The sequence below is a fragment of the Pagrus major genome, chromosome 4 (assembly GCF_040436345.1).
Source record: "Pagrus major chromosome 4, Pma_NU_1.0".
In the NCBI taxonomy this organism is placed as follows: domain Eukaryota; kingdom Metazoa; phylum Chordata; class Actinopteri; order Spariformes; family Sparidae; genus Pagrus; species Pagrus major.
In genome coordinates this window covers 31,320,764-31,347,948 of record NC_133218.1, presented here as the reverse complement: position 1 = coordinate 31,347,948, position 27,185 = coordinate 31,320,764, and the positions used below count along the sequence as shown (strand labels likewise).

The 27,185-nt window shown below is 42.3% G+C and overlaps 1 protein-coding gene across 2 annotated transcripts; it reads left to right on the top strand.

Annotated features, from left to right (window-relative positions):
- LOC140994756 (ras-specific guanine nucleotide-releasing factor 1-like) lies at nucleotides 1-27,166 on the top strand. Of its 2 annotated transcripts, none has more exons than XM_073464527.1 (27): nucleotides 1-276; nucleotides 6,807-6,913; nucleotides 8,689-8,836; nucleotides 9,623-9,715; nucleotides 10,944-11,197; nucleotides 11,335-11,414; nucleotides 11,621-11,814; nucleotides 12,810-12,919; nucleotides 13,077-13,195; nucleotides 14,369-14,529; nucleotides 14,821-14,884; nucleotides 15,776-15,918; nucleotides 16,132-16,214; nucleotides 17,004-17,252; nucleotides 19,987-20,360; nucleotides 20,777-20,898; nucleotides 22,940-23,108; nucleotides 23,848-23,954; nucleotides 24,060-24,172; nucleotides 24,687-24,747; nucleotides 24,893-24,999; nucleotides 25,111-25,195; nucleotides 25,317-25,514; nucleotides 25,644-25,723; nucleotides 25,839-25,956; nucleotides 26,405-26,473; nucleotides 27,074-27,166. In XM_073464527.1, the coding sequence occupies exons 1-27, from the start codon at nucleotides 1-3 to the stop codon at nucleotides 27,164-27,166; spliced, it is 3,777 nt and encodes a 1,258-aa protein (XP_073320628.1). The 2 variants fall into 2 exon arrangements, with proteins under 2 accessions (XP_073320628.1, XP_073320627.1); XM_073464526.1 differs by having other exon boundaries at nucleotides 14,369-14,542; nucleotides 14,792-14,884.
- Nucleotides 27,167-27,185: the final 19 nt, after the last annotated feature.

Below are 27,185 nucleotides of genomic sequence, written 5' to 3'. Positions count from 1 at the left end.
ATGCAGAAAGGGATGCGACTCAATGACGGCCACATCACCTATCTGGCTGTTTTGGCGAAGAAGGACGGGACGAGGCGAGGCTGCCTGAGCAAGAAAAGCTCAGACAACACAAAATGGCATTCAAAGTGGTTCGCTTTGTTGCAGAATATGCTGTTTTATTTCGAGAACGACTCCAGCTCACGCCCCTCCGGACTGTACCTGTTGGAGGGATGCGTTTGTGACAGGGCACCGTCACCGAAACCGTCTCTGTCAGCGAAGGAATGCTTAGAGAAGCAGGTAAGATGTGAACACGAGCTCCCGTCGAGTCGAGCCAGTCACACGCACACTCGTCAAACTTGTTTTTGTCTCACATTGATGAGAGGAGGTGTTTCTGTGTACGCAGCACAAATGCGTTCCCAACGACACAGTTGCTGTTTTTATCCCTATTTATCACGCAAACAATGTCCCGGAGATGTTCACTTGACGCTGGGTGTTACGTAATGGCGTCATCCCAACTGATTGATTGTCTCGATTCTGCACTAAAATAGCAGCGCAGCCCGCATCAGAGGTAAAACGCATCAAACGCAACCAAAACGCAGAAATCTACACTCAAGCCTTGCGCGATTTCTGTGCGCAAAACTTTGCCAGAAAAAAAACTAGTTTCTTTTCCCCATCAGGACATTTGTTGCAGCACGTTGTGTTTTTTTTTTTTTTTTTTTTTTTATGTAAGAGGCTGTATTTTTAGACATCGCAGCTCTTGTTGTGGGGAGCAAACTTAAAAGCAGCATCCCAAAACTTTGCAGGTTGCCATCTTGCGGAGGAGAGCTGCCCCCTTCCTTGTGGTTTTTGACGTATTGATTTAATTCCTTGTCTTGATATTAATAGCATCCTACCTTGGCAACTGCGTCTCCACCGGTTCACAGCGGCTCGTCTCATTATCACGGGGTTGTTAACGACAGCCATGAATGAAAACCCAAATAATAAATAAATAAATAAATAAATGTCCCAGCATTTGCTTTTGTTTCTCAGTTCACCCCCCCCTCATTCGTTTTAATTCCCCGGGCCATGGATTAACATGTGTGAGGGCTCAACAATCTCCACTCTTGTTATGTGTGTGTGTGTGTTTTTTTAATTTTTTTTTTATGCCAGTGTGACAGTCAGAAATAATCTCAGTGAAAGCCTTCCAGCCTCAGTTTGGAGGGGTTAGGGAGGCTGCTGCTGCTGCTGCTGCTGCTGGAAGAAATAAACCTTGTGGCGTAAAAGCATTAAAAGAGGCAGAGAAGTGGTCAAGCTGCTGTGAGCGAGCCATGACTGCAGTCACCTTCTGAAAATCTGCTCCGCCAGCTGCAGTCGCTTCTGCCTCCCCCTGCAGCAGAGCTCATAAAAGAGCTGAAGTCAGAAGTCACAGCGGTGGGTCATCTTATCTGTTCGCTCATCATAATCTTTGTTTATGAGGCAAACAGGTGGTCGGTTTTTTTTTTCCACTCGCCGGATGAGAGCAATTCTGAACGTTAATATGAAAGTTGTCGTTGGACTTTAGGCCTCGCAGACTGTTTCACTTTTACAGTACAGCGACAGAACTGATGCAACAAATGAAAGGCAACAACATTTTTATTTGTCTCTTTTAAAAGATATTTTTAGGCACTGCTGCAAAGTTCCCCGGTCATACTGGAACAGGGATGATAGGGTTCATGATCAGGGCTCTAACCCCTTAACCCCAATGCCACTAGGGCACCCTATGGAGTATTTTTCAGATCACACATGAGAAAAAAAAACTAATATGGGTGCCTGCAGGTACGGCTAAGAAAACTCTACAATTCTTGACTCTACTGGAAGAAAAGCTGTACAGAATTACCTCCAGAAAATCTGTTGATGAAAATGTCTGACTGTAGGTTGTTTGGTTTTAAGTTGGCTTGGTCAGACGATATTATCCTCCGATATTTTGCCTATCACAGATATCAGTATCGGCGTATATGTTGACCGATAAGTGCAGATCAGGGCTGCACGATATTTTCCTTTTGTATCAAGCTGTAAAAAGTTGTAGTGTGACATCTTTTGAGTTAATTTGCCGTAATCTACATTGCACATCCTGCAATGTCACTAATGGCGACACCTGGCGACGTCGATGCTGAAGCAATATATTGTGCAGCCCCGGTGCAGATATGAAAACTCTTAGAAATAATTTTACAGATAAAGATGCTTTGGATCATTTATAAATCTCAAATTCCCAGCAAGTTTACCATTCTAGCGCACAGATGTCATTTTAGACAATACATTTTGTTGCTAAACTGTAAAATTGTAAGTGTTTGATAACAAAATTTGAGGGATCGCTGCAAAAAAATGTGTGTATATCGACCTAAATATATCGATATCGGAATCTTACTTCCTATCACGGTATTGGCATAAGCCCCAAAAATCGAGTATCGGTTGGGCTCTCTTAAGAATCACAATCCTGAGTTATAATATTTATATTTTACTGTAAAACCTCTGGGGATGAGTCGTCTTCAGACAAACAAAGGATAGCTGCAGTGTACATTCATTATGAGTGACTGTTGTACGCTGGTTCCTGCAGTTATGTGGCTGTTTCCATCAGCTGTACCTGATGTCGCTGTCCACGGTGCTGAACTCTGCTGTCACGTCATGTTCTTCACACAGTTGCCCTCTGCTCGTTGTTGGCAGAGCTGTCGCGATTCTTATCAGTGTCACTACGAGGGACCAGCAGAATTGAGATAATTCAGAATAAGTGAATGCATGTTGTTGTTTTTTTACCCTAGACAACTGCTGAGGTTACCATCCTCAGCAGGACAAAGAACTTGTTTCATGAGATGAGATATCTTGCAGCCATGTGAACTTTTATCGTCCACTAAAGTAGCTACGGAGAGTTTTTCTTCTTCTTTTTTATTTGTCACCAAGTAGTTTTAGTTGCCTGACGCTAACCAGGGTTTAACTTTATGTAGCAGCTCATATGAGCCATATGGGCTGCTTTTGGAGGACTGAACTATTAAACTTTGCTCACTGTAAAGCTCCTATCTCCTTTAAAAACCATGTCAGGACAAGAGACACGCTTTGTTCGGGGGATGAAATATGGACTGAGTGACATCTCCGATGACAGCTGTTCATGCAGGCTGCTCCGGTGAATTTATTTCAACAGTGAATTAAATGAATTTGAAAGCCTTCAATTAGCATAACACAGTCTTCTGTTCAGCACGTGTTCCTTTACATAATATGTGTCAGGAATAAATTCTCTCTGTTTTCTGGTATTTGTGCGGGGGCGTCGAATTTCATTGTATCAGATGTGCACACGTACGTAAATAAAAATTTGGACTTGCAGTGCGTGCTTTGTGCGTGCGCCGTGGATCCTGCACGCGTCCGTGTGTCCGTGCGTGTTGTGGGACTCTTGTGCATGCAGGCTCGAGGTCTATATTTGCCTCTCTGCATACGCCGATGTCAATCTATAAAAGGTGAAATGAGGACAGAAAGAGTAATCGATGCTCCAGGTGTCTGAGGGCATACAGATTTCCTTTTTCACTTTCCCCACTCTGGAAAAAACAAAGAGCGACACTTGAGTCAATGAGCAGACTGCAGAGGTCAACTGAGGCGACGCTACTGTAGATTCTTCCAACATTAAACCTGCTACATACGCAGATTACAGCAGATTCCACATTTCTGTTGCGGGGTGTTAGTGCCGTTCTGTGTGTGTGTGTGACAGAGCTGCGGGGAGGAATGGCCGGGGCGAGTGCTGGATCTTATCTGTGTGTGACAGGGAGAGGGACAATGCAGCGAATAGATGCCAAGCCAACTGCCACCTTGCAGGGCTACAGCGCTTTTTATAGCCCTCACTCGTCAAAAAAGGCAGAAGATCTTTCTCTCCCCTCCCGCTCCGTCTGTCTCTGCGTTTCTCATTGTATTCTGTGGAGTGTTCTACTTTTTAAATGTTCTTATTCCCCATTTAGAAAGGCGAGTTACGTTTAAGCCCACAGTTACTATGGCAACCCCTATTTGCATCTGAAAAAGTGCATTTGAAGGGGCCGACGAAATGTGCAACAACATGCCTCGGCGCTGTGCTTCACTTAGCGAGTACAGCAAATAACGGGCATGTGAGAAATGGGATGTGGGTCGTCTTGGGTGGTGGTGGTGGTGGAGGTGGGGGTGGGGGAGAAGTTTTATTTGTTTTATTTATGCGAACACGTTTTTCCTCTGAATCTACAGTTCAGGACTGTATAGTATCGTGCAGTGTTGGTTTTACAGTAAGCAGTTTTTATTCATATAATCAGCAGGACTGTGGCCACTTTCAAGTAATCATTTTTAACAATAGACAAGACAATACCAGAACAAGTGGATCAAAGACTTGTATTGATTGAATGAATGTCTCCATGCATCTAGCAGTCTATTATAGCTTTTGCACTGTGGAGTATCAATATGCCTAATATATTTCCAATTGTCTTGAAAGAGTGTCTGTTCAATTTCAACGTTCAGCAACATTTTTTTTAATCTTTTCTTCTCTAACTTATGTGTAGAAAAGTATTGAAGTGGTAGTGTAGAAGTGTTTCAGTGAAGATGATAATATGGAAATTACCATAAAGCATTTCTATTACTCCAAATAAGAAAAAAAACATGTTTTATATGTTAAATGGGTCATTCAGAAATCATCCACAAAGACAGAAATATACAGTATGTTATGTCTTAGTCACATTTATTTTTTATTTTTTAGACATTCACCTCTGATGAACCAACTGTTATAAAACTCCAATGACAGATATCCAAATAGACTGGATGTAGGAGGGTTAGTGCTGTAAAAGAAGTACTGTCAGCACTAATTTAGAGGTATAGAGTATATCAAAATCCATTATATTAAACTGTGTTTTACAGTCTTATTAGAAGGCAAGCATCACTTTTTGTTGCAGACTCTCAAACATGTAAGGGTTAATACTTGATGAGGTGTCCATTAGCAGGAATGGACGACGGTTGCCTCCACAGATACCACTACCGCCTCAGAGGGCATGTCCTGCTTAAACCTAAGAAAAACAATTGATTTTTTACTTATTTTCATTCGTTTTGCAATCAAAATATGAAGTTTTCACAATAAACAACTCCATGGCAACAACTGAGAGTTTGACTAATATCTGAAGCATCATCACCATCCGAGGTTTGTAGGGTCTTATCTAATGGAAATGTTCATTACTCCAGTCAATAGGACGGACCTCAGATACGACTCATCTAACGTTATCCTAGCAAGGTTCAAAGTCAAAAACATTGTGTACAGTTGACAAACAGTAAATATAATTTCACAGTATGTTTAACAACAAGACTAGCTGTAGCTAGCCAGCCATGTCATTTCCCCAAATCAATATCAAGATTTTCACAAACAACGATAGTCCACGTGTATCGTCAGCTGCAGCCTGAAGCAGCGAGTTGAATACCGAATGCGATGTGAGATGATCGCTTGTGTTAAGAGCTGGCGTGTTGCAGGCGTTCCCCTCTGGTGTTCAGAGGATGATGCACTGAAGGAGTATCGGGTGTTTAGATTAGATGCAGGCTATAGCGCATTCATCTAGAGTGGTGAACAGACAGTTTCACGATAGGGGTCACCCAAACCAAGTAGGTTTCGGAGTTGTAAAAGTGGAGCTTAGGTCTCTATGATCAGAAACAGAACAGTGAGGTAGCTGCAAATGGCTGTTTATAGTCAATATGTAACAGCAAAAAAGTAAAAAAAATAAATTAACAATGCTGTGCTATTAAAAACATCCTTGAAAAATCATATCTATAAAAATAAAACTGGATCAAAAAAGGTTTTGAGAGATAAATGTGATCAGACGTTTAGTAATTAGAAGCCATCCTCATCATCATTATTACATAAAGTAAACGTGTTTAATCTTTTCTCCTCCGTTCCTGATGAATTTCAGTGTTTTTTTTCTGCAGAGTTTAAACAAGGATTTACTACGGGCTACGTTGTCTCACTTACCGAGAGATAATGTCTCTGTGGCAAAAAATGTAGTGACGTGGAGCTAAATATAGCTGCCTAAAAGGCTTGACACACCAGATCACAGGAAGCGGGAGATGGGAAGCACATTATTGACAAAGGCCCATTCTGCTGCTCATCAGGAAATATGGAACATTACTCCCCTTCACAAATGATTTGCTCTTGGCATTTGGGAGGGATAAAAAATCCAATATATTGGATTTGTGGGGGTCTATTTACAATGCATCAGTGTTATATAATGTGATGCCTTTCTACCACAAACAAGCTCTCTGTACTATTATCACAATGACCACCACTTTGTTGATTTGAGGATTTTTATCTGATAAGCCTATTAGAAAACAATTCCACTCGCATTTGCCATAATTGCCATAACGGAGCCTTTAAGGCTGTCGGGCCACTGGAGATAATTGGTGAGGGAGTAAAAAGGGGTGAGGACCCAGAGGTGTTTGTGTCACTAAAATGCAGCCAAATCACCAGGACAAAGCCAAACAAAACTCAACAAAACACCGCGTCAGTCGAGAGGCTTCCACCAATTCAGAGGTGAGTTGCCAGGTTACAGGCTCAATGCACAGAAGGCTTTATAATGAATCTCTCAAGACCTTTCCCTCAGGATCTCTCTCTTCCTCTCACTCACACATGGACACGCATGTGTGCCTACGTACAACTTCAGTCTTCAGCGAAATGTAGATTTGAGAAAAAGCCAGTCAATGATGACGAGGTTTCCCCTTTGATAGGTCACAAAGGAAACCGTCTCCATCTTTTACTTTGAAACCCCTTGAATATAAATCTCATTGTCTCATTACATGCTGAACAAATATTTGACTCTTTCTATGATGTCGTTTTCCAGTATTACTTCACCGTCACGTTCAATCATGACAACCAGAAGGCTCTGGAGCTGCGCACAGAGGACGTCAAGGACTGTGACGAGTGGGTGGCTGCCATCACACAGGCCAGGTACCTCTAACACATGACCTGTCACCTACATACACACATTCAGATGAGGACGTTCTGAGGAGAGAGACCGTCATTTAAATGGTCAATTACAGTATTTTTAAAGGGGCTATGTGTAAGAATTATTTGAAAAATAACTACAATTATCAGCAGAATGTGAATAAAAAATGTGTGATGAAGAGAAATCTACTGAAGTTAGCATGCCAACCAGCTAGCCGCGGCTATTCCTGGTCCAAACCTTGTGTGCTAGTGGCGTAAACAGTAACACCCCCCTGGTCCCTGATCTCCGAGTCTGAACCGCTAGCTGCATGGCCTACTAGCTAAGAGCAGCTACAGTTAGCAGCAGTTAGTGGATACTCTGGTGATATAAGCCTACCCCCTGTTTGTTTTGAATATGAATTTGATAGGTGGGAAATTTTTACATATTGTCCCTTTAACTTATTACAACCTGATAGATATCAAAGTCCACTAAGTCCTCTTAGTTTAGCATGTTTGCACGCTGCGTACGAAAATGTTAAGCATGCTAGCAAGAGGCACTTTAAAAGAACCAGAGTATTGGACAAATTGAATTTGTGTTGCTTTAAAAGTGTCATTAAAGTCTATTTCACTCATTAATGGCGGTTTCAGACCAAACAAGTAAGAACAAGTAGGCTGGTTTTAAGCTAAAAACTACATCAGAATCACAACATTAATTTGATTATCTGGTATCCATGTCCTCTCTGATGTATTCTGCCAGAGTAACTCCTGGTTGGAGAGCAGAGTTACAGAAGTTTGACAATTCAGAGATTCACAAACTCGACTGTAAATCACCGTTAACATTTCCACTTTCTGTCAATGCCAATGTCAATACACCATGTAGAGGTCAGTGTATTTGGGGTCAAGGTTTAACTTAATTGAATCCTTGCTGCACAACCTGACGGAAAATGAACGTACTATGGCTTGTGCGGCTTCCTGAGAGAGCGCAGACGCTCTTCTCATTGGGAATAATGGCCTTGCTCTGTTTAATGTCGAACTTGCCCTTTTGGTGTGAAAGCCCTGTCAGACTCTTTTAAGATTAGCCTCCACTGGATTATTGTGTAGATTCCCTTCAATTATTGTTAAAGTTTAGAAAGCTCTAATAGAATTAGAAATATAATAAAGAGAGTATTATTATTAGACTTGATTCATGGAGGTTTATAATGAGTGAAATGCGCCTTTAAGATTCAGAGACAAAAGAGGGTCATGAAGGCCGAGCGATACAATCACTGTAAATGTCAGCAGTGTGCATTTGTATGGCGAAAGGTCAATTGATTAGACTCATTGAAGATTACATTGATTAGTGCTCGGTTGAGGCAGCAGCACTTACTGTACAGGAGTAAGTTGGCCTGTGAGCATGTAATACACAGCAGGGCAATGAAAAATCTGTATTTACATATAATCATATTGCTTTTTTATGATATTCTGATGCTTTGATTTTCTTTTTCAGCACTTATTTCTGTCAGAACGATTCCAGTTTAACAAGCAGTGTTGCTTTGTTGAATCAAATCAGACTGAAACCCTTTGTTGAACTGGACAATGCACAGAATTATTGCTCATGCAGAACCAGCCTTTACACGTGGTTTGCTAAGCCTGCAAGTATTTGAAGAATCGGTTGCGTAAGTGCCTGCGCTCTGTGCGGACGTGGGGTCCGTGGTTCAAACACATGCTGAACAGAGGTCTGCTTGTGCTTTGATAAATCCATGGAGAGCCCATGAAACATGCGTTAATGAGGTCCTTACAGTGTCTGTGTGTGTGTTTAGTTACAGGAACCTGGCTACAGAGCATGAGACCCTCATGCAGAAGTATCTCCATCTACTCCAAATAGTGGAGACGGAGAAAACGGTTGCCAAGCAACTTCGACAACAGATAGAGGATGGGGAAATCGAGATAGAGCGGCTAAAATCAGAGGTAACTCGCCATGAAATTTCATTCTAGTAATACCTGTGTGTGTGTTTTGTCTTACTGCACGGCACTGAGTGGAGACGGAGAGTGAAGAGATGGAAGCGAAAGTAGTCGGACACATTGTTTAAAGACAGAAATGGGGGCACAGGACAAAGGTCACGACCCAGATTACAAACCACAGTTCTGTGAGTTCATGGCAAGCGTCGCAGCTCGCAGCGCCCCCGGGATGTCCTTGTTAGAGACTCTGCGATACTGCTGAGTGTTTTGTATTCTCATTATTCAGTCTGAACTAGATCAAATGCATTTCTCTTTAATGTGCTAATGGATAGCTCCAATTCAATTGGATGTTTTCAATATGCATGAATCGGCTTCTATTGTAGGCGATGCTGCAGTCTGCACCAAAAATGATAATCAACAACGTCTCACTTTTCATGGCTAAAACGTGTCGTAGTAATGGATTTTGGGTTGTTTTATTTAAGTGCTTTATTAAAAAGGTGTTTATTCTTATTCATACATCGTTTCATGATGAAAATGAAAAAACAGTATTGAAAGGAAACATTTTGATGCAGCTGGTACAGTTTGTTTACAGAGTCTTTGGAACCAGCTAATGGATGGTAACGAAGTTGAACAAAAACCAAATAAAAACATTGAATAAGACATTCATAATCGTAATAAAACACACACAGAGAGGGAGAGAGAATATGACGTGACCAAGTTCATGAGTAGGATTTTAGCTGCGTACAGTATGAGCCCACTCAGCCAATGCAATGTCTGATTCGTGTTGGATTTCAGATCGCTGGACTGCTCAAGGACAATGAGAAGATCCAGTCGAATCCAGAGGTGCCTCCCAGTGAAGATGACACAGAGATCAAGAAGATCAAGAAGGTGAGGTCAAGGAAAGGAAAAAGCTGGACTTTTCTTGTCAAGAAAAACTGAAGTAATGCAAAGAGCAAAACTGAAGTAAAAAAGGGTATAGGAAGAGTTTGATCTGCTCAGGGATACGTATAGTTCCTGAAACAACACTACATCATCTCTGGGCACCTGCAGGTTTTATTTTTAACCTTCATTTATTCAGGGAAGCTCACACTTGCATTTAAAGCAGGGAGCTCCTCGTCCACTAGCGTGCTCTGTCTTCGGCTCTACTGAAGCTGCTGCCTCCTTAATAAAGCTTGGAGTTTTGAAAGTTTTGGAAAGCCCCTTACTGTAAGGCTGTGGCGATGAAACAACTTTTTTCACTAATAAACAGCATCAAGGTTAGCAACTAGCTCGAACATCTATTAACTAAAGAGGAAGAGGGTTGTTGGAGACCAAAACAGAGCTAAAAGGAGAGTCAAACAGGCTGTTGGTCAGCAGAAAATGCAACTACAAGTAGATGCTGCTGTCTGCAGGATGTGTAAACAGGCCACCGTTTGCAAGCACGTACTCCATTGCAACTGCATAAGGGATTAATGTGTCATTAAGAGCTTGTTGTGCTGCCCCAAAGTGACCCAAAAAATAAATAGATGCATTTTTTTTTTTTTAATAAACACTATGAATTCTCTAGTTGCTATTACAGTAACCTGAGCTAGCTTTAGCTTGGCTTCGTAGCGGTGACAAACATTAGCTTCTGACTTGAAAACTTTTACTAGCATTAAAGTTTTGCTCCGTCTCACAGTAGCTTTTTCTTTGGTTAACATTATGTGACAGTGACAGGTTGTCGCTATCTAACAATAAGCCCCTGTTTGACAACAGCTAACGTTAGCATTTAACCAGTTCCTCGCTAACATTACCGTTTGATAGTGTTACATGATATAATAGGAAAGCTGTAAATTAACTCTCAATATCAACACACATCTTGGAATAATTTATATAACACTAGCTAATGTATGCTAACATTAGCTGTTGCATAATGGTAGATAATGGGCCATCAAATATGTTGTTTTAGCTTGAAATATTTGTAGTTGTAGTTTAGCTGAAGGACTAAATACTTTTAATTTTCCCTCTTGTCATGCTAGTAAAAACCTTCTGAAACCTGCTGGATTACCTCAGAAAATATGCAAGCATGCTAACACACACATAAACATACAGTAGCTTAGCTAGCTTAACTTTTGTGCGCTTACCTTTGTAATCACAGGTCCAGAGTTTCCTGCGAGGCTGGATTTGCCGCAGAAAGTGGAAAACCATCATCCAGGACTACATCCGTTCACCTCACGCCGAAAGCATGCGGAAGAGGAACCAGGTGGTGTTCAGCATGCTGGAGGCCGAGGCCGAATACGTCCAGCAGCTCCACATCCTGGTCAACAACTTCCTGCGGCCGCTCCGCATGGCTGCCAGCTCCAAGAAGCCGCCCATCACGCACGACGATGTCAGCAGCATCTTTCTTAACAGGTGGCTGGTGGTGAGACTGGAGACTGGTTGTGATAGTGGTGTGACTCGGCACAGTGGGAACAGCCGACACTTGTGAACAGGAGAGAGAGAGAGAGACAATCGCTCATGACCGCCATTTTGCTTATTTGTTTTATTAGTGAGACCATCATGTTCCTCCATCAGATCTTCTACCAGGGACTCAAGGCCAGGATAGCCAGTTGGCCGACACTGGTGCTGGGTAAGAGAGACCGAGACAACACCTCAGTCACCCATACAGTTCAATACAGTAGTATTGTTTGGGGACCCCTGTATTACCTCATGCTCCCTGGTTGTTTTTGTCTTCATGCGTTATATTTGTTAGATAAAATACTTTATGATTAATGCACAGGGAAACAAATTTAATGAGACGTGTATATTCCTGAAGATGTCTTCCTCTCTTTACAGCCGACCTGTTTGACATCTTGCTGCCAATGCTGAACATCTACCAGGAGTTTGTGAGGAACCACCAGTACAGCCTGCAGATCCTGGCTCACTGCAAACAGAACCGAGACTTCGACAAGCTGCTGAAGCAGTATGAGGCCAAGCCCGACTGTGAGGAGAGGACGCTGGAGACATTTCTCACTTACCCCATGTTTCAGGTAAAGCAACACGGTTACAGTGGAGAGGACTGGAGTGTCATTACACAATTCACACATAGTTTTATAACTTAGTCGGTGGCATTTGTTCAGCATGTAAGTTACATGTTTTTCAGCACGTATCCATAAAGTACCTTCCTTTTTTAGTTTTTGAAATAGACTTTAATATAAAGCCTCACGCCCGTATAGCTCGTAATTTCATCCGTATTTGTTTGTTGTCTTTATGCAGCGAGGTTTACGATCTTTCAAAGTTAAACACATTCATTCTGGTTTGGTCTAAAGTCGACCAATGATTTCCGGAAAATGGCATATAAGTATAAAAATGACGGTTGTTGATCGCAGCTCCCCCGTTAAGGTAACAGGTGAAGCATTTAAACATAATTTTATCAAAATTCATCATAATCAGGTCAGTCATGCAGCAGTTACGGTCCGGATAAAATATGAAAACTGTGATCTTAAGTTACAACGTCTCCATTAGGAGGCCATAAGTATTTTTTAAGACTGAAAATATATAATTATACTGTACGTTTTAAAAAAATGGACCATTGTGAGATGTTACCTCGGATGTTATAGCGTCGAACTGTAAAAGTCACACTCTTTCACAACAGTCTGTGTTTACCTGTTAAACCTGGTCTGAGGTTTTCAAAGCCCCTTCAACAACAGAACAACGATGCCGATCCGCTCGAAGCGGAGACATAAAAATAGATGTTAAGGTGATAAAGGAAATACACAGTAGTGTTTTGTGGAATATTTATTGGACATGTTGAATGTTTCAAGTGAAAGTGAACAAAAGACACGTTTAATCTTTATGCTTGTCAGACAAACTGTGGACCGACTCTATGACTGTCCGAGTCATTACCAGTCGAAGGCCGTTCGAGTGACGATGCTCGACCCTTCTCGACCTTTCAAACTTTCATGCCTGTGTTTTAACTCAGAAGGATTAAAGATACTCATTTCAATAAGTGGTTCAAACGTCTCTCTCTCTGTTTCTCCGTCAGATTCCTCGTTACATCCTGACGTTGCACGAGTTGCTGGCTCACACCCCGCATGAGCACGTGGAGAGAAACAGTTTGGACTACGCCAAGTCAAAACTGGAGGAACTTTCCAGGTAGATCAATCAGCCAATCGAGCAACTGAAAATGTGTTGCATGTTATACTACAGTATGTGCTACAACTCAAAGAAACTCTACTCTCAACTAAACATGTTGTGTGAGTCTGTGAAGTATCTGGATTCATATACGAGTATTATTTTTTTGTCCTTCCAGAATCATGCATGATGAGGTGAGTGAGACTGAGAACATCAGGAAGAACTTGGCTATCGAGCGGATGATTGTGGAGGGTTGTGAAGTGCTGCTGGACACCAGTCAGACGTTCGTTAGGCAGGGTAAGTTGTTGTTTTGTGGTCACATTAACACACTGACAGTAACAACACAAATTCCCAATGAATTTTAAATCATGAACGCTGAGTTTTATATTGATTTGTTTGCTAACTTTACGGTTAGCAAAAACACAAAACACAATCTACAGTACATGTAAGGATAATATCTCAGCAGTCTATAATTAACAGCAGAGTTGTCACATTATGATTGTTTATAAGGCTGTCGCGGTCTTTTAATATGTTTTTAATGAGGAAGTAACTTACTGTGTCCGAGCCCGACCGATATATCGGTTGGTGGATATTATTGGCTGATATTAGCCTATCAGACATATGTCAGCGCTGTACATGTTGTCTGGTATGAGCCAATATGACAACTTTTTTTTTTACTTGGGGTAATTTATAATAATTACATGTCCAGTGAAGTTTACTGTTTCATATCCTGCCTCCAATACACACCTCATGGCTGAGCTGACAACAGTGCTAAAAGAAAATGGTGACTCAATATTGTCACTTCAGTTTTCAGATTCAATATTTAAGATTTGTTTTTATATGTTCTGAAAACTTCACATAATGCAGATAGATCAAACTGATAATCGACCCACCATCTAACTCCTGTAACGCGGCGAACAAGCCAAACCCCAAATATCAAAGTGACGGAGCGTTACTGAGATTAGTACCTATAATGTAGTAACTGAATTTCCAATTGTAAACCCTTACACAGGCTTGTTACAGAAGAAAAAGTACATTAAAAACATTTGGAGTCATGTGACGGTGTCCTCATGGAAACTGTTGCATGAGTGAGTTGCATCGTCACAGCACAGATGTGTACTCTGATGTCAAATATTATCCTTCAGCATGCATAAAACGCCGTCCTCACACATCTCTCCTGTTGGGATGCTTCACATGTGATCTGGCCCAGATATTCAGCATCTTCCTCCATCTCTGCAGACATGTGAACAAATGAATTGATTACTGACGCCTGATTAACACACGCCTGTTATATATTTTTACTAGAAGCTTATTTACACCAAAAATGTACAGATACAGTTTGTCTTTTAACTGTCCAGGCACCAATTATAAGATGAAGGTCAGTGTCGGTATCAGAAGTTGAGAGCGAAGAGATGTGATGTGTTTGCGTATCTCATCTGTGTTTGTGTGTGTGTTACTGACACTCCACAGGTTCCCTGATCCAGGTGCCTATGAGCGAGAAGGGGAAGATCACGAGAGGCCGACTGGGCTCTCTGTCTCTGAAGAAAGAAGGCGAGAGACAGTGCTTCCTCTTCTCCAAACATCTCATCATCTGTACCCGCGGCTCCGGGGGAAAACTCCACATCACTAAGGTACAGCGGGATTGTAATCAAGAGGACCTGATATTAAAAAAATGACAACACAATCATTTATGGTTAACTTTAAACCTGATAATAACTAATTAAACCACTAGTTCAATTAAGACTTATTAATATCCATCGCCAAAGAAGCAGGTAGTCTTGTCATTTAGTTTATCTTGATTACATTGTGTGTTTAGCAACTGTTAATCATAGCATTGACCCAGATTTATTAAAACTATCCAGAAGCCTGCACTGTCTACTAGCTGGTAACAAGCTGTATGTGACCTTTCACCCCCGTCACAGAACGGAGTGGTCTCCCTCATAGACAGCACACTGATGGAGGAGCCAGAGGGGACAGATGACGAGTGTAAGTTACTAAAGACAGTATATTCAAATGTTTTCCTGCATGTTACTTAAAAGCAACAAAGTCTCCTTAAATCAGACTCAATTATGTAATATCAGACAGACTTCTTCTCTTGTTCAGTCGATTAGTCACTGAAATGAGAACCGTGCAAGTTTCTTTTTTGTATTAAGCAGCAAAAAAAGTTGTGACATGACATTTTTTCAGTTAATTTGCCTTCTTGACATGGCAGATGTTGTCATAAGCAGCGACTGGTTGAGTGGTGTTGGTTTGCACGTGATTTATTCAAGGTAACCACAGTGCATCATTGTGGATAATACTGCTGTGCTTTCATGCCACACTTTACAAATTAGAGGCTGCGGATGGAAAACACATATCTGCTGCTGCTGCTGCCTTCAGATGAATGTAGGGATTTAATCTTCAGAGGGCTTTCATACAGTGTAAAGGCAGGTTTTTTTTGTGTAGCAGATACTGGTAAGAATCAGTCAGCTTTGGCTCAGTATGGAAGGCTTTACCCATCACAACACTTTTATTTTTAATGTTGAGCTGGTTGGGTAATATCTAGAATGTGTCTCAATATTGGCAACACCATCTGAAAAAGCACAGCAGGACTCCCTGTTACACAACTCCTTGATGATTTTTCCTTCGTTCTACAGTAACTCATCAGGCAAGACTCTCATGAGACGGCATTTTTCTCACTTTTGAGGCCCTACCGATTGGTTAATGTTTCTAAATGTATAAATCAACTATGTTTTATTTAATAAATATGACTCAAAGTGACGTATGTCATTTCAGTTTTTCTTGTTTGCTCCCCTTTTTTATCCTAGTGTTTTCTCTCAGTGAATTTATTTTTCCTTGTCACTGTAAAATGAAGGTTGTTGAATTTGTGCCTTGCAGCCAAAGGGGAGCGGAGTGGCCAGGACACGGAGCACCTGGACTTCAAAGTGATGGTGGAGCCCAAAGATGTCCAGCCTTACACTGTCATCCTGGTGGCTTCATCCCGACAGGAGAAATCAGCGTGGACAAGCGACATCAGCCAGGTATGTTTCATTAGACGGGGAACAGTTTATATAACCAGCACTGGCCAGCACTGAAACATCTAATCTACATTTACTGTAGGACAGAACGTAGCCATTAAAATGATCAGAACAGAAAACCACTGTGGCTTCTGACCATCAGGAGTAGAAACTTGTCCTGTCAAATGGTTTGTTACACTCACAGGGCACCTTTTCTCTGCTTCCCTTATCTTACAGTGCATTGACAACATCCGCTGCAATGGTCTGATGATGAACGCCTTCGAGGAAAACAGTAAAGTCTCTGTGCCACAAATGATTAAGTGAGTTGGACACCGTGCAGGAATACACGTACAGTATACATGCATAATTTCCGTTAGCACATTAATGGTAAATCCTATTATGTGTTAGCATCAAGCTAAGGGACTAAATTGTATAAAATCGATTCGGAAATAAAAGAATCGATCCAGGATATCGTAAAAAAGACTAAAATCATGATACTTAAGTGACTCAATTTTGTTTCCACCCCTGATAAATATATGAAAAAATACATGAAAACTCACACGTGTGTTCACTTCAAGACCCTCGGTGACACTATGGCCTAATTCGACCTGTAGCCCTTAAACCAAGTCTTAGCAACCCTTGCAAAAGAAGTAAGAACACACACAAACCCAAATATTAGACTAGTAGCACAATAAATTAAAAATCTCCTTCTGCTTGTGTGTATACTCCTTTGCTAGAAAATCTTTGCCCCCTGAATGTAACTCAACAGTGACCCTCACACAATATCTCCTGCATTGTTCAAGAGCCCTGAATGATTCAGTGTTCTCGGTCCAGCCTGGAGTTCCCTGATTCATTTACAGCCTGTAGAGGCCAGTGAGAAGACTTACCAGAGAGTCCGCATCAGTTTTTAGTAAAGTTATAAAGGTTGTGCAACCTATTCCGAAGAAGGAGTTTACATATTTCACATTTGTATTCTGGTATTCAGCCTTAATGCTCTGCTCACTACCCCACACATGACCACAGCAGTATAGAAACTGGAAGGCTGCATAAGTACGGGGAGTTAAATCCCTGTGACTAACATTCCTAACCTCACTTGAACTCCAACGCAGGTCGGACACCAGCTTGTACTGCGACGACGTCGACATCCGCTTCAGCAAGATGATGAACTCCTGCAAGGTGCTGCAGATCCGCTACGCCAGCGTGGAGCGCTTGCTGGAGAGGCTGACCGACTTGCGCTTCCTCTCCATCGACTTCCTGAACACCTTCCTCCACTCTTACCGCGTCTTCACCAGCGCAGACGTAGTTCTGGACAAGCTCATCACCATCTACAAGAAGCCCATCAGTGCCATCCCTGCACGGTGAGTGATGACCCGAGCTGATTCCAAGAGGTTTAATGAGGGATTTTAAGAGCTCGCTGGTACGAAATTGTCCGTACTAACCAGATTGAGGTTGAGGTTAACAGAGAGCGGTTGAAGATGTCAGGTAGCTGTTGTGAACCTAACGTTTTATGTCTTGTTCTGCTGACTCCTGTGTGCACACTGTTTTATTTGTTTGGTAATTTACTGCACTGAGATGCAATTTCTTCTCCTCATACTTCCGGCATGTGTTATTTTGATTCAACACCTGTGGATTCTGGGAACGTCTGCAGCTGTAGTTCAAAACGGGTCATATCTGTCTGAATGCCAGTTAGCAGCATTTGTCAGGTATGAAAGCATTTGTACTTTGATATGTGACTTGTTTTTCCATGCTAGTGGTTCAGTAAGTCGGTCCACCACCTTCATCCAGAATAAAATATCTTTTCTCTTGCGTGCATGGTCCCCAGATGATGAATCCTACTGACACCTGTTTTATCACACTGTTTCTACAGATTTTACCCTTTGTCACCTGTAGAGAAAGTCTCCAGGCTCCATTAAATATCACTCCATTTTATGAGTGTTTGAGTTCGGAGAAACTTAATAAACATTGCGAAATGTTGTCCATGACAAATTCCTACGTATTTGGGCCTTCTGGTAAATTCAGCTAATGCTATACATTAAGTTCCTTCTCTCTTTGTGTAAAAAAGATGTGATGTGAAGTAACAGACTTCAAGCTTTCAGCTTATGATCAGATCAGTCAGGACGGATGGTAATACCAGGTCTGAACATCCTCATAGTCTTGTTACAGTAAACCAAACTATCTGAGCGTAGAGGATAAATGAAATGTGATCAAACTCTGGGTGCATCAGTCAACAACTGCATAAGTATTGGATATTGTGAAGCCATAGATGGCGAGGTTATTTGTATTGCACCTTTCAGGCAACAAGGACACTAATGAGAATAGACATGAAATGCATGGCATCAGAGGAAAACTGTGATTAAGTTATTTTAGAGTTCTCATGAGGTGTTTTTACTTTATAATTTCATCTGTCCCTTCATATTTTCTGTTAAAGTGTCCGACTTCAAACAGCAGAGCTAAAACAGTTTATTGCATTCATCTCTGTGAGGCAGATCTCTGTATGTTGTGACGACTGGAAAAGGAACAAAGTTTGATCATTTTCACACATTTTCTCCTGAGGATGCAGCAACAGCGCTGTAATGGTGCAGTGAAAAGGTGGGACTTCCCCGGTGTCTGGATTCCTCTTTGCTCTCACGTGGACTGTCTGTAAGCAGCCCATCATGCTATCATGGCCTCGTCCAGGTGAGAAGGGACCGGAGGAGAGGCAGCGAGAGGTCACACCAACACGTCCACCCCTCTGTCTTCTGTCCACCATCACAGTTAATTGGGTCCTGCGTCCGCCCACCTCTCCCTAACCCCTCCTCTTCTCTCTCGTTCCTCTCTTTACCCTTTTCCGTTCTCTCACTTTTATTTTTCTTTCCACAAGTCTGACCGTTCTTCTCTCCGCTGCGCTGTCACCATGGCAACCCTTCACTCTGCTGCAGGACCCCACCCTCTCCCTCTCTCCTCATCTTCTCCCTCCCTCTCTCCCTCCCTCTTTCTCTCCCTTTCTCCCATCATCTGCAGCGACTCTACGGTATTAAATATTGATGGTGGTGTTTTGCACCCAGACCCTGCTCTCCTCTCCTCTCCTCTCCTCTCCTCTCCTCTCCTCTCCTCTCCTCTCCTCTCCTCTCCTCTCCTCTCCTCTCCTCTCCTCTCCTCTCCTCTCCTCTCCTCTCCTCTCCTCTCCTCTCCTCCGCCTCCCTCCCTCCCTCCCTCCTTTTTGTCTTACTCCTCTCTCTTCTCCTGCTAAATTACCTCCTCTTGTCAGTCCTCTTTCCTGCTTTACTTGTGTCCTCTCTTGACTCTCCACTTTTCCTTTTTTGCTTTGCGTTGTCTTTTTCATTTTCTCTTTTTGACTCACCCCTCATCTACCTCTCCTTTCCCCTACACTTCCTTCCCTCATTCCCATCTTTGCTCCCCTCATCTCCTTTTTCTTCTACTGTTTTGCAAATTTAGGCGAGGAGACACAACATGGCTGCAGCTATAACACCACAGAGGGCTGGAGGCTTCCCATTCGCCCACTCCCAGCCAGCAGCCTTCGCTGTGGTGGAATCCATATCCACTATGTTGCTCCTCTCTCGCCCCCTCCCTCTCAGTCTTGCTGTTTATGCCCCTGCTTTTTTTTCCTTTCCTTTTTTCTGCACTGCACCTCTGTCTCTTTCTCCCACTTTCCCTCTCCGTTTCTATCCGGCTCCCCTTTTCTCTCTGTTTCTCTCTCCCCGTGTCTCTATGGGCCTCCCCTGGGCTGGTTGCTGTTGGCAGCACCCGTGCCTCCCACACTGTCACTTGACATGCTATTTATAGGCCTTCAGAGGGGGTGGCTCTCAGTGCAAGGAGGATGCTGTCTTAAACAATGTAGCTTAAATAAAAGAGGCAGGAGCTCCCGAAGAGCCCTGTGGTTAATGTGTTCCCTCTCTGCTTCTGTGTACAGACACCAAGTGCACCATGAACATCCATTGTCTCCATTTCTCCCCTCTGCACTCTCTCCTATTCAGGTCACAGGGAATAATTACCCAAAATCCCCCCAAAAGTGTTAGTAGTGAAAGATGCGCTTCTGTCTTTCTCAATCGTCCCTCTGTTGTCTCCTCTCTTTCATCCTCTCCTTTCCTGCAGTTCTTTGGAGCTCTTCTTCGCCAGCAGCCAGAACAACAAACTCCTGTACGGCGAGCCACCCACGTCGCCGCGTGCCAGCCGCAAGTTCTCCTCCCCTCCTCCTCTCTCCATCACCAAGACGTCCTCGCCCAACCGCCGTCGCAAGCTTTCGCTCAACATCCCCATCATCACAGGGGGCAAAGCCCTGGACCTGGCCGCACTCAGCTGTTCTCCCAATGGCTATGCAAGCATGCACTCCACTATGTCACCCTTCAGTAAGACCACCCTCGACATCAACAAGCTCTATGTGTCCAGCACCATGGCCAGCAAACTCTCCGACGATGGAGAGGCCAAATCTGAAGGCAAGACAGAGGAGTCTGCCTCCAACAAGCAAGGTCAGAATCACCGTCTGGGTCAACAATACAACCAAGTGGACATGTGATTATCTACTCACCCTCATGCCGATGGAAAGTCAGGTGAAAGTGCTCATCTACTTCGGTTGTTTCAACGCTGTTTTGCTGTGAAGCTCCGGAAATGTTTTGTAGATTACGAAATTTTACCCGACTTACCATTCACATGGGGGTGACAAGATAATGATCGAATTTTCATTTTTGGGTGAAGTTATCCTTTAAAATCCTATTAATTTGTTTAATAATGTTATAAAATTCAACCGACCAAGATTTTCAGCGACGAACACATAAACCTTTTGTTGCCCTCTCTGCCCATTTTCCCAGCTCACTCAACCCAACATTAATTCTTCTTTGCTGTATTTTTGTCTTAACTGCAAAACACTTTTTTTTTTAAAATCCAGATCTGTCTGTGAGAGAGGAAGGTGACGAGGAGACAACTCAGAGTGACGAAATAGAAGCAGAAATGTCTCCTCCCAAGTCACCATCGACACCCAAGAACGTCAAGTCAAAAAACTCTGGTACGGTCTGAATTTGTCTCTCCGTTGTTGTGTTTGGACCCAGTGTTGTCCTGTTTAAGCTGTTTTATATCTGGGACCCTTTTAGAACATCTTGTGAGCTACTTTTGAATCCCAATCCACCAGTTATAAAAACAAATGAGTTGGCAGGATTGTTAAGTAATTGGCGAGAATGTAAGAGTTGGCAAACTACAGAAGCTTAGCGCTCGGTGCGAGTGACATACAGTACTTGCCAGCGGGGCGTCTTGGCGAAGGCGAATATGACAAAATAAAATCAATAATAATAGATCATGTCACTAACAAAAGCTATTGGTAACATGAAGCACATTTAACAGGCCTGCTTTTCTTGTGTTACACCCTCTGTGAGCACTTGAATGAATCATTCCAACTGGCAGATTTCATGACTTCACTTGTCAGAAAACCAGAGAATATGAAATGAGCAGTTAAACTGAAATTCAGGCTGATTTTAAAAGATAAATTGTCGAGCGAAAGACCGGTTGGACTTCAGATCACCGGTCACCAGGTTATTTCCTGACTGAGTCAGCAGTGAAGAACAATCAGGCTTAAAACAGTTATTAGACATTTTGGGAAATACTCTTATTCATGAGCAGGGCGATTGATAGTGTTGCCCGTGCCCAGGACAAAGCGATCTCCAAAGGGCAGATCACTTTAAGAGGAGCCCTTGTTGGCCCTTGTATGAACCAAAGCCAGGACTGGAAATGGCGTAAAAAGCTAGCCTGGCTCTTTCTAGAGGTAACAAAATCCACATACTAGCATGTCTAAAGCTCATAAATGAACAATTAGATCACATTAAGTATTATAACGAGAAATGCTGGTTTTATGGGGGTTATGAGCTGGACTATTTCTTGGCTGGGTGCCACCAGCAATGACTCAAGGAAGGTATTGTGCACAGCCAGGAAAAGGTTTGGCACAAACCCCCGCCATAAAAGCACACATTATTGTTCAGTCTTTAACTTGCAGAGGTGCTGGTAGGCAGATTTTTTTTACATTTCAGTCGGACTGTTTTCCCCGTTTCCAGTCTTTGTGCTTAGCTAAGCCTACCGGCTACTGGCTGCAGGTAAATATTTGCAGTACAGGCATGAGAGTGGTATTCATATTTTCTACTCTTCGACAAAAAGAGAAATGAAAGGGAGCGTATTTCACAATTTGTCAAAGTATTGTTTTCATGAGGCACATAAACATTTCATTCATCATTACTTAATGTGTAGAAAGCAGGGGACACTGGCAGCTGTCTCAGAATAGAGGTAGGTACGCATCAGTTTTCGGTTTGAATCAATAGTATCAGTGTTTTAGACATTAGTGTGATTTTAACCATCAGATCCATTTTTACCATTCAGCAGCATCAGATTGTGCATGTGAGAAGTGCAAACATGTTGAGATGAGAAGAGTACATCACAGAGCTAATTAAACCCTGCTACAGTAGACTGTATAGAAAACTTTTTTTTTTTTTTTTCAGAAAATGACAAGCGTAACTGTAGCCAAATAAGGTCTTGATAAAAACCACCCACAGCCTCCCGGCCCTCCCCGTACTGCACAGAGAGGGAGCATCCACCCCGTAGGTAGTCAGGCACAATTCATCCCCAGTGTGCTCTCTTCCCACGGTGCTGGATACAAGGGAAGCCAGTGCCTTGTGTGAGTAGGTGGAAGGAAACCTTGTACCTTAGCAACGATGTGCATGTTCTTCTATACCGCCCCCGGCTGAACGGAGGAAGGCAGGGAGGAAGGGAGGGAGGCAGAGACAGTGGAGTGTACACCGTCACTGCACGAGCTGCAGGACACACTGTGCTCGCTCGGTTTTAGCTCTCCGTTGCCCTCCACTGGTCAGCAACTTTGATTATACACAGATAGTCTAACCATGTATTTAATCACCGAACTGATTTCCCTTTCAGCCTAATCCTGTACGCCGAGAGGGTTGTAATATTTGTGTATGTCAGAAAATAAGACATGTTCTCGATTCACTGATTCAGTAAAGAGTGATTATGGATTTTAATCTTTAAATCTCTCTGTTTTGTTTCCCTCCCTGCAGAGTTTTCCCTGTTTTCCTTCAACAATGGCATGGTGGTGTCATCTTGCCGGGAGCTGGACAATAACCGCAGTGCCCTTTCTGCCGCCTCAGCCTTCGCCATCGCCACCGCTGGTGCCAATGAAGGCACTCCGACCAAGGAGAAGTACCGTCGTATGTCGCTCGCCAGCACAGGTCAGTCGCATGAGGGGATGGCGCTTCTGTTGAGCAACAGAGAGGCTTTTTGAAGGACCATCTGGAAGTTGGAAATAAAAGGGAATCTGAATACAGAAACAGTGGCTAAAATCTAGTATGATCGATATAAAAAAATGATTGATGAAATTGATTATTGATGATTTTTTTAAAAAACAGTAAACTGCTATTTGGATTATCAAGACACACTTCTGGGAAAAGATTGTGACATAAATCAAGTGGAGTCAGCACTGGTCCAAAGCTAAAACAGTGGAGTACTGCATGACCACCAGGGGGCGTCCAAACAAATTATAAATGAGAAGCTCTCTGTCCATTTAATGCCATCATTTAAGCAACCTTTTATATATATATATATATGATAATAACTTTCATTTTTAAAACATCTTTCATTGATTTAATTGTAGGTGACTGCTGCTCTGAATATTGCAAGCCATAATTTAAAGTTAACTGTAAACCACATGTCTTGAGAAAAACATTCCCTGACTTAAATTTCTTGAATGCCAAGTTTATGCTTAAAGAAATATTAAAGAACAAATAAGGAGAATACAAATATGATTCTGGTGAGGACCTCAGAAACACTAAATGTAGATTCATATCTTAAATAACAAAACAAAATAAAAGACGACGTGAGTCTGCAGGTTAAGATAATAGTATCACATACCTGGGTGCTCTGGGGTGTTGGAGCTCAGTTTGAGCGTAACTTTGTTAAACCTGCCTCCAGGTTTCCCCACAGACCAGAGGAATGGAGACAAAGAGTTCGTCATCAGAAGAGCTGCCACCAACAGAGTCCTGAATGTGCTGCGTCACTGGGTCTCCAAACACTCGCAGGTACACTTCACCTTTTCCTGCCATTTGTTGTTTCTTTCCATCTTTCTGTGTCCTTTCAGAAAAAAAAAAAAAACTTCTGAAATGACTTCTACTGTTGTTCCTCAGGACTTTGAGCTAAACACAGAGCTGAAGATGCGGGTAATTGGCTTCCTGGAGGAGGTGATGCATGACCCAGAGCTCCTGACACAGGAAAGAAAGGCAGCTGCGAATATTATCAGGTCGGGTTTTCTGTTATTGATGCTTGATCGCACATACAGTCATATGACGAATCTGTTTGTCAGCACCCTGTACAAAAAAAAGTTTCTGCAACTGTATTGATGACGCTAACAACTGTAGCCATGGTACTGACAACTGGAGAACTGGAGATACAGTACATCGACCTCTGTTCTGGCCTAAATGTACGCTCTGGTGGAGGCTGGCAGAGGAGCTACAGAAAGAAGACACTCTTCACCCTTTTTTTTGAGCAACATAGATAACTTTATTGTCCATTAAAATACTTGAAATGGAGATTTGCTGAGGGTGATCTAACAACCTAGCAGCTTGCAGCATGCTGATAAAGATTACCAGCCTGTGGAGATGACGTCAAATGTGTCCTTAACCTAAAATGAGCAAAACAGAAAAATGAATACCCAGTGTACTAGGTCAGGTTTGGCACTCTTCTGTATCTATTAAGGTCATGGTAATTGTGGACAAAACTGTCGAATAACAGCACTTTTCTCTTTCTGCATGTAGGACTCTCACTCAGGAGGACCCTGGAGACAACCAGGTCACCCTGGAAGAGATCACACAGACGGTGAGAGACAGACTACAAAAGCCTATTTCAGTATTAAAAGAAAAACTCTTACTTCAAATGATTTGGTGTGCTGTAGAAATGATTTGCGCCTTAGTTGTTAAAACGCTTTTCATTGTGTGTGTGTGTGTTTGCATCTGTGTGTCAGGCCATGGAGGACTGTAAGACTGAGCCATTCGAGAGCCACTCTGCCCTGGAGATAGCCGAGCAGCTCACACTGCTGGACCACCTGGTCTTCAAGGTCATCCCGTACGAGTGAGTACACACATGTACATGCGTGTGTGCAAACACACAAACGCAGGCAGGCACTGAATGTTGGTGTGTTTTTTCTCATTGATCGTTTGAAAAACATGTTTATTTCTACAGGGAGTTTTTTGGTCAAGGCTGGATGAAGAACGACAAGAACGAGAGAACTCCGTACATCATGAAGACAACCAAGCATTTCAACGATGTATGTAAAGGGATAAATGTGTATTATAGATAGAAAGATAGATAGATAGATAGATAGATAGATAGATAGATAGATAGATAGATAGATAGATAATTATATTATTTTTCTCTTCTTCTGTCAGATCAGCAACAGAATCGCCACAGAGATCCTGCACTGGGACGATGTCAACATGCGGGTAGCGGTGATCGAGAAGTGGGTGGCGGTGGCCGACATCTGTCGCTGCCTCCACAACTACAACGCCATGCTGGAGATCACGTCCTCTCTCAACCGCAGCTCCATCTTCCGCCTCAAGAAGACCTGGCTCAAAGTCTCCAAGCAGGTATCAGTCTCTTCGGACATGTTGATAGAAGATTTTCAGGTTTTATTTCAAGGAATCACTGAAGTTCAGTTGTCTCAATCAAATTTATGGTTGCTGGCAATAATGGTTTGGCCTTGATCCATTTTGCAGACCAAGACTGTGATCGACAAGTTACAGAAGCTGGTGTCATCAGAGGGACGGTTCAAAAACCTGAGAGAAGCTCTGAAGAAGTCAGTATCTCAAGCTTGTCACTTTCCTGTTCTCACACGTTGTGATGGAGGAGTTGTAGATATTTTCCTTTATGTTTGTGTGATGTATCTCTATATCTGTCCTGCCTTTTGTCAGCTGTGACCCTCCCTGTGTTCCCTACCTGGGAATGTACCTGACTGACCTGGCCTTCATCGAGGAGGGGACGCCCAACTACACCGAGGACAACCTGGTCAACTTCTCCAAGATGAGAATGGTAACGAACACCAGAGTGATGATATACATTTAACAACATGCACGTTATGTTGTTTCTGGTCTCAAAACACTTAAAGGTGCAAGATGTGAGAATTGGCCAGCTGTCGAATTCATACGCAAAACAATATGCTTGTAACCAGAGTAACCTCTAGCATCTAGTGGTCCAGACTGGGGGCTTGGTGCATCTGGTTGCATTGGGCTGGGCCGGGCTGGGGCTAACTGGTTAGCATGCTCGCTTCACTTGATATCTGTTCACAGATGTCACAACTTCAAAACTGTTAGTTCTTCACATCCTGTTGATAATTTTTTTTGTTTTCAACCAAAATTCTTACATTTTGTACCTTTAATGTAGTTTGTTATTTTAGTCAGATGAAAAAATCAAGTATTGCATCTGCATCAAGTATTGTGGACAAACCAATTTTATATGATTTAATTGACTTCGTCCGCAGATATCTCACATTATCAGAGAGATACGTCAGTTTCAGCAAACGGCTTACAAGATTGATTATCAACCAAAGGTGAGATTACTTCAGGTTTGTCATTTACTGTTTATTTTATACTCGAACAGACTTTAAGTTGTAGTTTGGAGGTATTATTTGACTAGTTTTGCAGTATCATTTTAGTTTTTCTAATTATACGTGTTGTTTAGCAAAAGGTATTTTCCTTACCGTTACTCAATATTGGCCAAATGTGAATTTCTTCAAGTTTAAATCATAAAAAATATCATATTTATTTTATCTATTAACCTGAATAATGTGTTTCTTTGATAACTAGACCATGATTGTAGAGGAAGAACGATACAATGTTTTCTCAGTGGATGTTATTCTCATTACATTAGTAGTTAATTCACAATATAAAGTTTACATTTCTATTATTTGTTCCAGATGTTTACATCATTTTGAGACACTAATTTTAAACCACATTTAGCAAAAATCACAAAAGCAAAAATATGCTGTTTTTAAACAAGAAGGAGTGAATAAAGGCTAATTTCCAGAGGTCAACAGAACTGATAGAACTGGTAAACATGCTGTCAGTAGACTCCTTTTCTAAATGTTGAGTCTGAAAATGAGAAAGACACCTTTAAGAAACTGCTCTGTCTGTGTTCATCATCGCTTTAGGTTGCAAAGTACTTGCTGGACTGCAGTTCAGCGCTGGATGAGGAGAGCCTGTATGAAGCCTCTCTGAGAATCGAGCCCAAAATGTCATCATGAAGAGGATCTCTCTCTCTCA

What these genes read in the sequence shown, in the direction of transcription:
- LOC140994756 (XM_073464526.1), top strand. Translation starts at nt 1, where the DNA reads ATGCAGAAAGGGATGCGACTCAATGACGGCCACATCACCTATCTGGCT. An exon ending in CTGAGAGAAGCTCTGAAGAA is followed by an intron (nt 25,724 to 25,838) that starts GTCAGTATCTCA and finishes GCCTTTTGTCAG; the next exon opens with CTGTGACCCTCCCTGTGTTC. An exon ending in AGATTGATTATCAACCAAAG is followed by an intron (nt 26,474 to 27,073) that starts GTGAGATTACTT and finishes TCATCGCTTTAG; the next exon opens with GTTGCAAAGTACTTGCTGGA.